Source organism: Martes martes (assembly GCF_963455335.1).
Source record: "Martes martes genome assembly, contig: scaffold_228, whole genome shotgun sequence".
Lineage (NCBI taxonomy): Eukaryota > Metazoa > Chordata > Mammalia > Carnivora > Mustelidae > Martes > Martes martes.
Genome location: NW_027666377.1, coordinates 47,374 through 61,052, shown reverse-complemented (window position 1 = coordinate 61,052; position 13,679 = coordinate 47,374). Strand labels below are relative to the sequence as shown.

Below are 13,679 nucleotides of genomic sequence, written 5' to 3'. Positions count from 1 at the left end.
TTTCAGTTTTCTGTAATTCCATTCCTACATTCTAAACTGGCATTTAGAAAATAGAAAAAGACAGCAAAGGCAAAGCAATATATTTGGACTCATCAACAAAGGCATACACCAAACTACTAAGTGGCAGACAGGCCTGGATGTCTTTACTAGGAAAGAGAAAAAGGATTTTTTTTCTTTCTGTGTACTACAGGTTTTCTAGCTCCAGTACCATGCCACATGTCAAACCCTGAAAACTCAGTATAGGGAAGATACACTTGTTTTCCTTTTACCTGCTCCGAAATAGCCCGAAAGAGGCAAGAGGCATCCTTGGCAGTCAGCTTTCGAAACAGCCCTAAGCTGCCTAAATATTCATCCATTGATGCCTCATTCAGAGACTTCTGGCCGCAGTACTTTTTCCATCCTTTATGCATTTTGGCAGAAGTGGAGGTGGGGAGGGGGAGAAAGGAACACAAATGTGGCAAGAAGGAAAAAGCAGGATGCAGGTAGGAATGGGTAGCAGTGACAAGGGCTTGCTTATGCAGGTATCCGGAAAGCAGCCCAAAGTCTAGGGATGAGAAGGCAGTTGGAGTCAGCGCTGCAGAATCTTGGCACTTCTCAGGAGCAGAAGCAAAGGGCTGGCTTGCCCAGGACAAGTCGGGATCCTGTGAAAAGAAGAGGAAGAGCCGATGCTCCTAGGAATAGAGAACTGGACTTGAGAAGACATGGGAGAAGGCACTTGGGGAGCTACCTTGCTGGGGAAGGATGGGATTAAGGCAATCAGCCCAAGGTTGAGAGAAATATGCACAAGCAGCTGAGCTTTGGGACCAAAAAGAAGCCGAGCTTGCCGCTTAACTCAGGGCAACTGCTGCAGGAGGCTCCAATAGAACTGCAACAAGACTCAGGTGTATATGATGCAGCCTGGCCCACATTATATCGCTTTAAAATTTCTGCTGCAAATTTTCAACTACAGTCTCTGCCCAAGTTCCCTGCTCCCCTCAATGGAGATGAGAGAAAAAAATTATAAACCTAATTAACTAGTAAACTTCTGTATTAACATCTTCAAAAACTAAAAAGTCCAGGGCCCGGACATCCTTGATCTATAGGGGCAAAGATCACAGTTCAAAATAAAGTGCCAAAGCAGTTTTCCGGGTATTTCAAGTACAGGGTTTTAAGTAATTTCATTTGGTTCTCCTAGATAATAATAACCCTCTGCTAGGATCACAGAAACTAAACGCATTAACTATACTAGGAAACAGATTCAATTCTTAACTAATATCCCCCAAATTACTGTATAGCATTAACAAAAAGAGAAAATGCAAAAAGTGTTTCTTAAAAACTGGAAAAAATTAAAGTTTAAACTGAAGTAGCATAAAAGAAAATGTCTTACCCACAAACTTTCTAACAGACTGCATTTAAAATGCTGTGGCACAGCATTAGAGGTGTTGAACATGATTATGTTTCCATGTATTATTAGGACAATTTTCTGGAAAAACTACTCTGGATTCTAAGAAAGCCAAAGAAAATACAGCTGTATTTTTAAGGTTCAAAAACAGGACTGATCACTTGCATTACTTGATGCCACTGTCAATTGTCTCCTTATTTAAATGCCAAAAGCAAGTTCCTTTCTTAAGTGCTGAAACAGATCAAAAGATGGCTTTGGAGAAGATGCAAAATTAAGCTGCTTTGAAAACTGTTTTTCTTGTATCTGTGAATCCAGTAGTTATCATGACTGCCCTGCCTATAAGAAAAGGATCAATAATCTAATAACTTAGGAATGAAATAAAAGCATGGTAAAAAATAAAAGAAAATCTTGACTTTCTTTAGCATATTAATTTGAAATTACCTTTTCTTAAAAAGAAACCAGAACACCAGGGAAATTATGCCTTTTGAAAAAGTCCTGCAACATGGTTTGGGAAGAGGGATCACCATCTTTTTCTAAGGCCACAAATTCACTGAGAAAAATTAAAGGTTATAATGAAAAGGTTAACTCATTTTTGGCAATTTTTTTGAGATAAGAAATGCCAATTCTTCATATTTATTGCTACTGAAACTAAAAATAAGCTACATAAAACTTAAATTAATACTAATCCACATACTTCATTTTGATGAAGGAAATAAAAGGGAAAACTGGGAGAGGAAAAAATGAGAAAATACAAGAAAGAACAGGAAACAAAAATCAGAGACAAAAAGAGGAAAGAAACAGAAGACAGAAAAAGAGAGAAAAGAGACAGAAAAACCAACACAAATATGGTTAATGGATTATTGACAAAGGTTCAAGAGCAGTTTAACAGAGAAAAGACAGTATTTTCAAATGGTGCTGTACAATCACATTCATACATAAAAAATTACCTTTGCCCTATACTTCACATCTTATACTGTAATTAAAATGGATCAAAGGCCTAAATGTAGACCAAAATTTCAAAACTTTGGAAGAAAGCATAGGAGAAAAATCTTCAAGACCTTGAGTTAGGCAAAGAGTTCTCAGATATGATAAAATAAAAAGAAAATGGGTAATTGGACTTTAGTAAAAAACAAACAACTTTTGCTCTGCAAATGGCACCGTTAGAAAATGAAAATGCAAGCCATAGACTGGAAAGAAATATTAATAGAGCCCACATCTGACTAAAAAGTTCTTTTTAAAGATTTTATTTATTTGAGAGACAGGGCATGGTGGGGGAGGGGGAAGTAGACTCCCTGCTGACCAAGGAGACAGATATGGGACTTGATCCCAGGTCCCTCGGATCATGACCTCAGCTGGAGGCAGCTACTTAACTGACTGAGCCAACCAGGCCTGATTAAAAGCTTTGTATAAAAAATTTAAAAAGAATTTCAAAAAACACAACTAAAAAATGCCTAAATGATTTGACTACACATTTTACCAAAGATATAGGAATGGCTAATCAGCTAAAAAGATGTTCAACTTCACTAGTCATTAGAAAGGTGAAATATCAATACATACCGACTAGAATGGCTATAATAAATACAGACAGTAACAAGTGTCAACAAGGATGTGGAGAAAATGAAACCTAAGTAAAAGAAGCTAGGTCCAAAAGAAGTTTGATTCCAAAAGATGTAAGATTCCATTTAAATGAAATATACCAAAAAGGCAAATCTACAGAGATAGAAAGCAGATTAATAGCTGCCTGGGGTTGGGGTATGAATACGTATTAACTGCAAACAAGCACAAAGTATCATTTTTGGTGATAAAAAATGTTCTAAAACTGTGATGTTTGCACGTTTCTATACATTCACTAAAAATTATTATACACTTAAAAAGTGGTGATTTTTAACAGCTTTTTAGTTCACATACCATACAATTCAAAGTGATACATTTCAATAATTTTTAGTACATTTACAGAGCTGGTACCCACTGGAAATCAATTTCAGAATATTCTCATTACATTCAAATGAAACCAAACACCATAACCACCAATCTCTAATCCCCCGTGCCCATCAACTCCAGGTAACCACCAATGTTCTTTCTCTCTATACTTGCCTATTCTAGACATTTCAATAAATGCAATTGTACAATATATGGTCCTGTGTAGCTAGCTTCTTTCATTTAGCAGGCTTTAAAGGTTCACCCATGGGCAGCTCTTTCTGCCAATGGGTCCTCTCCCTGTACTTAAATAAAGCCACCTTTTTGCACTGAAAACAGAATTTAAAAAGGTTCACCCATGTTGTTGTAGCATGTATCAATAATTCAATCCTACAATTAAACTATATTTTATTTACCCATTCATCAATTAGTAAACATTTAAGTTCCCACTTTTTGGCTTTTTATGACAAATGTTGTTATAAACATTCATGTGCAAATTTGTTTGGACAGGTTTCTATTCTTTTGGATAATACCTACGAATGGAGTTGCTGGATCTACGTTTAACTATTTGAGCAACTGACAAGACTATCTTCCACAGTAGCTGCACCATTTTACAATCTCATTGGTAGTATATGAGGGTTCCCATTTTGCTACATCCTGTCCATAATTACTGTCCATCTCTTGACTATAGCCATCCTAGCGGGTATCAAATGGTACCTCATTGTGGTTTTGTTTTGCATTTTCTTGATGATTAATGCTGAAAACCTTTCCTATATCTATTGACCATCTGTATATCTTTAATGAGATACCATAATATACATCTTAGAATGACTACATTTAAAAAAAAAAAACTTGTAATAACAAGTGTTGCCAAGGACTTGGAGCAACTGGAACTCTCACATGTTGCTGGTATGAATAAAATAGTACAGCCACTCCAAAATAATTTGTTTAGTAGTGTCTATAAAGAGTTGCCACATAACCCAGCAATCCCACTTCTAGTTATCTACCCAAAAGAAATGAAAACTTCAGCTCACACAAAAACCTGTGCATGAACGTTTATAGCACCTTTATTCATATTCATGACCCCCTCAACTGGAAACAATTCAAACATCCTACAATTGGTAAATGAACTGGCACATCCATACAACAGAATACACCTCAGTAATAAAAAATGAGATATAAATACACAAAAGAACATACATGAATCTCAAAGGAACTGTATTCAGTGAAGATTCAAAAGGCTACATACAATATGACTACATTTATGACAAACTGGAAGAAGAGTAAAACAGATCAGTTGCTACCAGTAGCTAGGATTGTAGGAAAAGGTTGACTACAAAGGGTTGGAAGAAAGGGGATGTATGGGGATGATGTAAGTAATTTTTATCTTCATTGTAGTCGTGGTTACGCAATTATACGTTTGTCAAGTTTTATAGAACTATACAAGAAAAACGCTCATTTTGCTGTATTTAAATTGAAAAATAAAAGAAAAAGCAGCAGAAAGAATAGCTTTTAGAGTTGAGGAACTCACAGAACGGATAAGATTAGAGAGAAAAAAAGTAAGAAAATCAGAGGATCACTACTGGATGGCCAACACCTAACACAAGAGGCCCCAAAAAAGATAAAGTAGAGAGGAAATGATGATGATAATGATGAAAAGAAAATTCTAGGGGTGCATGGGTGGCTCAATCGGTTAAGCGGCTGCCTTCGCTTGATCCCATGGGTCCTGGGATGGAGCCACGCATCGGGCTCCCTGTCAGCTGGGAGCCTGTTTCTCTCTCTTCCCCTCAACCCTGCCCATACTCGCTCTCTAACGCGCGCACTCTCTAACTGCAACAAATAAATAAAATCTTTAAAAAAGAAAAAAAAAAGAAAATTCTAGCACTGCAGAATAGGAGTACCTATATTTAGCTTGAAAGGGTCCATGAAGTAACCAGAACAATAAAAGCAAAAAAGATGATCAGCAATGCACATACCATTTCTGAAGTCAGGGATAAAGATTCTAAAGCTTTCAGAGATGAAAACTGGGTCATATACAAAAGATCACACATATCATAACAATAAACTTCTCAACAGAAGAACTAGAAGCTAGAAAAAAGATAAAGTTCATTATGTGAGGAAAACTATTTCCAACCTTGAACTCCATATCAAGCCATCAATCAGATGGGAGTAGAAGTGTTTCCAAACATGAAAGATTAAAAAATTACCATCCTTTCTCAGAAAGCTATGAAGGGTATCTGAAACCAAAATAAAGTGGTTAAACCACAAAAGGCGGGGCAGAGAGTCCTAGAAACAGAGATTCAATGCAAGAGAGAAGCAAAAGGAACTTCTAGGATAAGGGTGAAGGGGAAATCCCTGGAGGGCAGATATTTGGCAGGACTACAGAATGAATGACCAGTTTATCTAAAAGGGTATGAGAACTCCAGCACAGACATTTCAAAAATAAATTAAAGTTACAGATAACCTTATTTAAACATACTAGAAAAGATGTATACCTCTTTTGGAGAGTTTGGGAGTATTTTTATAGAAAATCGAGCAAATGAAAAAATTAAAAATGATGTAAATAGGGGCGCCTGGGTGGCTCAGTGGGTTAAGTCTCTGCCTTCGGCTCAGGTCAAGACCCTGGATCTCAGGGTCCTGAGATCCAGCCCCAGGGCTCTCTGCTCAGCAGGGAGCCTGCTTCCCTCTCTCTGCCAGCCTCTCTACTTGTGATCTCTCCCTCTGTCAAATAAATAAAATCTAAAAAAAATTTAAAAAATAAAAATGATATAAATAAAAAAAGGAATGTAATCAATGAACACTGACTACATGACTCAGATGTGAATATTGTACTTAAGTAATCATGTCAACACTGTAAACAAATCTCACAAGAACTAAAATAAATTATTTTCTCTATTTAAAATCATCCATTAAAAAATAAACAAATAAAATCATCCATAGACTCCCTACTGTGAAAGAGGAATATAAAGTGTCCTCCTCCATACTAGCAAATCTATAGATGGTATTTAAATTAAAAAGATGAAAATAAGTTTGAACATATTCACTTATAAAACATAATGTATTATGGCCAACCACAGAAAGCTTATCAGAGATGGAAAGAAGTGGGAAACAGAACTGTTATACACACTGTAGAACTCGTTAATATTTTATACTATTTATGTATATTATCTTAAGAAATAAATTTTTTTTTAAATATTAAGTGAAGAAACAATAGCATAATAAACTGGGAAAATGACAGAATTTTAGATTAGAGCTACAAGGGATCTATTTTACAAATGAAGAAACAAGTTTCAAATGACTATGAAATTTGTCCAAGTTTTCACATCCTATCAATAATAGTACAAGGACTATATATTGTCTGATTCTTACACAATTATTACAAAGAGGAATCACATACCAAAAAAGAAAAGATGAACAAAGGCTCAGGTGTTAAGTGCAAGTTATATTCCCTAAATCAGTACAATAGACTTTTCAAAAAAGACCTGCAGGACAATAGTAGACTTCATCCTGTGTATAATAGCTATTTCATATTATTTAATACTGTCCTTCAAAGTATCTATTGCACTTGAAATCCCAATTGGCTTACTATTCTTCTATAGCAAATTACTCTAATCCTGTAAACCTCTAGAACAGTGAAAGGGCTCCATAAAACAAATTACCCCATGCCCAGAGATTCTGATTCAGCAGGTCTGGGGTGGGTCCTGAGACTGTGTATTTCTAACAAGTTCTCTGGTGATGCTGATGCTGCTGGACCACGCTTTGGGAACTAGCATCCTCGAATGATGTTGTTTCACAAGTTATTAATAACTGTCTCTAAAAAGAGTTCTGAGATGAAAATTTCAGCAAATACTGCACACTATAATCCAATCTTTGAGGTTCACAATGCCCATTAGCAATATTAAAGGCTCTAAGGAACCCTAAAATTACCTGCTTAACTTTGAACTGGCCTTTTCATCGGGGGAGGGGGGAGGCTTTTTACATAGACTTTCCAAATCTTTCTGATTTGGGAAAAGCCAGATTCAAAGTTAAGCAGGGAACTTTTGAGCATTCAAATTAATAAGCTGCTAATGCACAGTAGCTATTCCTTTTAAATTGTTTCAAAGTCTGAAAACTGATGCTGTACAAATTTTTTTGTCATCTACACCTAAGGCTGCTGGAATAATTACATAAGATACTGAATGTTAAGTGTATAGTACAAAAGTGTATATATTGATTGCTGTTAGGGGCTACCTGACAAAACAATTCACTAAGAAATTCATTGGTTAAAAAAAAAAAGAACTAGAATAATTTCACCTAAATTCTGGAAATCAAGCCAAAGTTCAAATACAGCTCTGCAGAGGAGCTTTCCCCAACCCTGATAAGGCTTCTTTCACTTCTGAAAATGATAGAAAGAAAAATAACTGCCTTAAAAACTTTTAGGCACTGTACTCTGGGTACAGATTAAGAAAAGCAGATTGAAGAAAATAAAATTAATTAACATCTGACTTACTATGAAATCAAAATGCTTTGATTACTACATTTTATATTAAAATTTAACCTGCAAATGTGACTTGTTTTAATTGCTAGAATTGTCTTATTTCTTCGCTGACCACATAGGAAAATTCTCTGTAGTACAACACATGAATACTGTTAGTTTAAGTTGAGTTAACATTCCATGTTTTAACTAATTAAATGCGGTACATGCCTGAAAAATTTTTTTAAAGCATACAGTATCTGTGACATAGGTTTAGTTGTCAATGTATATAGGACAGGACAGGAGTTATTAGTTTGAGAGGCAACATGGTACCATGAAAAGAATATTATGAACTTGATTATGCTACTTTCTGAGTCTGTTTCCTCATCTATGAAAGGAGATACGCTGCATTTTTAAGCTCTTTCAAGTCTAAGGAACTATGATTCAATGGTGGATAACATATTTGCCCTCCCTTTAGATGGTCAAATTTGTGATCAACATTAACCATAAAAACAGTCTCTAGGGGGATTAACCTATTATCCTGGCAAATTGTGGGGTTGACTGACCCACATAAAGATGAGTAAATCTTACCTCAGAAATGAAACAGAGACCTAGATTTTTAAAGGCAACAAGATTTATAACCATGTGTGGTGGTAGATATTAACATTGTGGTATTCATTTTGCAATATATGCATGTATCCAATATTATGTCATATACATTAAACTTTTACAGTTTATCAATTTTATCCAAAACTGGAAAAAATAAAAATGACAATCACATGTATGTAAAGACTTGTGGGAAACTGGTAAAAGGCAATCAGTATTAAAAAAAACTTAGCACACAGGGGCGCCTAGCTTCCTTTGGCTCAGGTCATGATCCCAGTAGGGATGAGCCCCACATGTGCTCCCTGCTCAGCAGGAAGCCTGCTTCTCCCTCTCCCACTGTCTCTCTCTGTCAAATAAAATCTTTTAAAAAACCCTAACATTAAATTATTTATTTCACTTATTTTTAGTACCAAAATAACATGGAACCAATTGGGGTAAAGAACTCAACCCTACAGGACCCGTTTTAAAGGTTTTTCATTACGGAAAAATGGGATGGTAAACATTTTGAAAACATTTTTAACAGCACACTGGAAACAGAACCTGTTGCCTTTTTTCATAGTAGACATTTAAACAAAATGAACAAAGCAGGATTCATGAGGGAAGGGAATACAATGGTTCCAAAACAAAATCTGGCCATTTGATCCTATTCACCCTCCCTCCTCAAGCTTTAGGAAAGAGACAATAAAGAATTCATTTCCCAGAGCAGTGATCCTTCAGATATGCAAAGTAAAAGAAACACTACCAAGACCCACTTGCTTTCATTTCCTACTCTTCCCACTTCCATCTGAAGCACTCTGATACAGATTTTAAAAAAGAAAGTAATGTTTTGTTTAAAAATGTATCCTAATGGCACAGAAATACTAGGGGTTGGTTTATTATTCAAAATAGTGTCTGAACAGTCTACCAACATACAGGGGATTGAAGGAAAGGAGAATACAGAGCAAAACACTCTTATTTTGATGCACTTAAACTTCTAAATAATCTTTAATTCTCTAACTATAACCCCAGCTAGAGACAGACTACGAATTTGAATATGAAATTCAACGAAGACTTTGCTTTCTGTATCATTTAGGAGTATATACTGTGAATTCCAGGGAAATCTAAGTCTACTCCTACTTCCTTTTTTTAAGATTTTATTTATTTGACAGAGATACAGAGAGAACAGGAACACAAGGAGGGAGAGTGGGAGAGAGAAGCAGGCCTTCTGCAGAGCAGGGAGCCCAATGTGGGTCTCAGATCACCCAAGCCAAAGGCAGCTGCTTAAAGACTGAGCCACCCAGGTGCCCCTCTACTCCTACTTCTTAAAACAAAAACTCTAACTGAGAAAATGCACTAGTTCAGTGACATTCTTTTAATTTTCAAACATGTCACATAATTGGTCTTGTCTCTTAGAAATCACCTATGAAGGAAATTATTAGCTTTACTAATTCACAAATGTGAAAACGGAGATTCAGAAAATTACTTAGGCCAAGGATTTAAGAATGTTTTTCACTCCTAAATTTGGGAAGTGTACTATCCACCCACTGCACACTGGCAGTGGAGAAACAACCAGTATGTTCTGTACAAAAGGAGAAATAGTAAAAAAGATGCAATATATGGCCTCACAGACATCATTCCAACAGTGACTATCAGTTCAGCAAATTCATTAGAAGCACACTTGACAGTTAACAAGGTACAGAACTGTACTGCTTTTCCAAATAGCCTCATCTAGTATATCCTAGAACTAGTACAAGTGAAAAAAATTCCATTTAGTTCCATTTACCAATTGGAAACAGTGCTACATAAGACATTATGGGTTACAGACAGTTAATAATTAAAATCTGTTTCAAATTGTGTTTGGCAGGTGTTAAACTTGGTAAGTTTCTAATTTGTTATGTGATAAAACTGGGAATTGCCAAACTTAAATGTATTTAATCATAGGACTTCGTTATAAAGGAGTCTAGTACTTATCACCAGAGTACTAGTGAACAATGAATGAGGAATGAAAATATTTAAATTGGCCACTCTGGAGATTCTTAACCTGGCAACTCAAGGTACCACGTAAAAACTCCCTGAAATTCACTGCAAAATGTGTGTGTCAGTGAGAGAGAGAGGCAATAGTTTTAAAAATTTTGAAGGGTTCTAAGACCCAAAGAGGGTTATACTACTGCCTTAAACAGGAGGACTATATAGCCATCAAAACAAAATGACAGTGGCAATCAAAATAAATTTGGTCTGGCTGTGGTAAAAATTCATAAACACAGTAAAAAGCTAGAAGTAAAATACCAAAATAGAGGTGTAGCTGGGTGGCTCAGTGGTTTAAGCCTCTGCCTTCGGCTCAGGTCCTGATCTCAGGGTCCTGGGATAGAGCCCCACATTGGGCTCTCTGCTCAGTGGGAGCCTGCTTCCCCCTCTCTCTGCCTGCCTCTCTGCCTACTTGTGATGCCTGTTTGTCAAATAAATAAAAATAAAATCTTTTTAAAAAATCTTTAAAAAATTACCAAAATAGATGGTATTTAATGATATAAAAGACCCTAAATATATTCTGAGAATCAGTATTATCAGAGTCAATGAGCACATATTCTTCAGGAAATTCCTGTCTGAAGCAAGCTAGGTTTGCTCACCTTCTATAGAGCCACCTAATTTAAAGAACTATTCAGTATAAAGACTGTGCTAGAATATTCACTAAGGAATTAACTATTTAAGAAGGAATTAAATTGTTGTTTGGTAGTTATCTTAAAAACCTTTCTCCATGTAATCTTTTACTGGAAAACACTATAGCTACTGCTTTTAACAAACCTCTTGATTTTTAACATGTTTTACCAAAAATCCCCAATAGGTTCCCTTATTTGACAGACACTTAAATACCATTAGGATATTACATAGAATCAGTATTACTGTTTTAATAACACTCCTATAAACATTTAAGCCTACAAATTTCACCATACAATATGATGGTCACATCTTTCTTCTGAACAAGAGACATACTAGACTCTATATAATGACTGTGTGCAAGATGACAGTGCTTCCTAAAGACCTAATCCCAATCAAGAAAATGAGAAAAAGTGCATTTATCGTTTATGGAAAGCCTACTGTGCTACAGGCAGAGGATTCAATGAGTAAGACAGTTCCTCCTCAACTAGACTGTTCCTCCGGAGCAGGAATCAATGTCTTGAGTGCTGATACAAAAAGTAGATGCTTATTACACATTTATTTTACAAGACTAAGTGAGCAAATAAATGGGCTCAAGATATTTAGAAAGTAAAGCTAAGACAACCCTGTGATCAATCAGATATAATGGGTTAAAGATATAAGCCTAGAGGACTAAATGATAATATCAACACAGGCAAGGATCTCAGAAGGATGGAAGGAGAAATAGATTTTAATTCAGGTAACTGGAAATACATTCAGGAGCTCAAATCAAAGAGTGAGGGAATATAGATAGGAGCATCAATGGTAGCTCTGAGTAATGAAAATAACAAGAAAAAAATATATATATAAAGAGAATAGGACCAAAACTAGAACCCAAAACAAATATTTAGAGAAAAAAGAGCCAGTAAGTAACTTGCAACCAGGCAAACCATTTGGGAGAGTTTCTCCACATAGATTTTGATTTGCATTCAGTATGCTTTTAAAAATAACAATGTAAAGACTGAAATATACCTGTGGTTATCATACAATCAAAATTTCTTGGAATACTCCTGACTTTAAATACTGTCCTGTCACCATAAATGATGTAAGAAACACAGTGGAAAGCAGCATTCTAGCAATTAAAATTCCCAGTCCATCAGACACTAAGTAGCATAAAACTTCCTTTTTGCATTATGCTGAGCTCAGTTTCCTCATCTATAAAATGGAAGAATAATAACTACTTCATAAAGTTATTGTAAAAATTAAGTAACTTCGTACCTGTAAACTTTTTTAAAAATATTTTTTATTTATTTGAGAGAGCAAGTGAGAATGAGCACAAGCAGGGGGTAAGGGAGAGGGAAAGGGAGAGCAGACTCCCAGCTGAACAGGGAGCCAGACATGGGGCTCAAACTCAGGGCTCTGAGATCATGACCCGAGCTGAAGGTAGACCCTTAAATGACTGAGCCACCCAGGAACCCCTAAACTGCTTTAAATAGTATGAGACATACCAAGCAAGTAACAAGTGTTAATTATTTTTCATTCCCCACTCCCCCACAAAAATATAGTACTGTGCAGCAGAAAAACAGATTAATATACAACTATATGGACCACCCATTCCAAACCTTTTCCCCAAATCAGTTGCAAATAGTCTGCCCATACACTTCACATCTTACACTGTATGCAGATTTTTGGTCTGAAAATTTTGCAATTTGAACAAAATCAGACAGATTAACTGCTTATACCATAATAAAGGGCCAAGAAAAATGTCTACATTACTTGTAGTAATTAGACTTTTTTTTTTAGTCTTAGAAAACTCTTCCTCGATCTATCAAAGTGGTGGTACACATTTTTATATTGCCCTTTATATCTACATGATTTACCTTTAAAACCAGAGTAGTACTCTAAGGTGTCTAAAATCAGATACTTGACAGTACTTTCAGATAATGACTAGCTGACCCTTGAACAACACGGATTTGAACTGTGCAGGTCTACCTAAACATTTGTTTTTTTTACAATATAGTAAAGTACCGTAACTGTTATCTTCCTTGATTTTCTTTACATTTCCTTTTCTCTATACTAAGATTATAGTATAGAATACACATAATATACAAAATATGTGTTAATTGACAGTCTATGTGCTCAGTAAGGCTTCCAGTCAACAGCAGGCTACAGTCCAATCTTTTGGGAGTCAAAATTTATATGTGGATTTTCAACTGTGCACAGGTCTTGCACCACTAACCCTCCACATTGTTCAAGAGTCAACTATACCTTTTAAGGTTCCAAAATCCCACATCAAGTTCATCAGTTGCACTATCTTACCTCCCCCCAAATCCTTCCAGCTTTCTTTCCTCCCAAATCATAAGCAGTCATCTGAACTCCCTACTTTCCAAGGTCATCCTATAACCTCACATCACTTTTCATGTACTCCAGAATCAACTTTCTACTATTACTTGTCCAACTTTGAACCTATCCATGATACCACAATTTCTCAAAATACTCTTTTGCTGGATTATCCCTGGAAATTTAAATACCTCCAACAGAAAACTGCTAAATAAACTACATTCCACTTACCCACTGTCTTCAACAACCTGAAGCCCTGCCATGCACTGAAACCAAATAAATTTCATTCAGAGCAAATATTCCAAATAGAATCTTGATTACCATTAATTTTTCCTAAGACCATTACCAGGTAAATTTGGCAATTAATTTATC

At 35.8% G+C, this 13,679-nt stretch overlaps 1 protein-coding gene across 1 annotated transcript in view; it reads right to left on the bottom strand.

Moving 5' to 3' along the window:
• LOC308338054 (UDP-N-acetylglucosamine transferase subunit ALG13-like) overlaps nucleotides 1-13,679 on the bottom strand; it is a 38,818-nt gene that overhangs the window by 16,584 nt on the left and 8,555 nt on the right. The window contains 2 exon segments of the mRNA XM_080831611.1: nucleotides 270-613; nucleotides 616-641. Coding sequence (XP_080687737.1) covers nucleotides 270-613; nucleotides 616-641 — 370 coding nt within the window.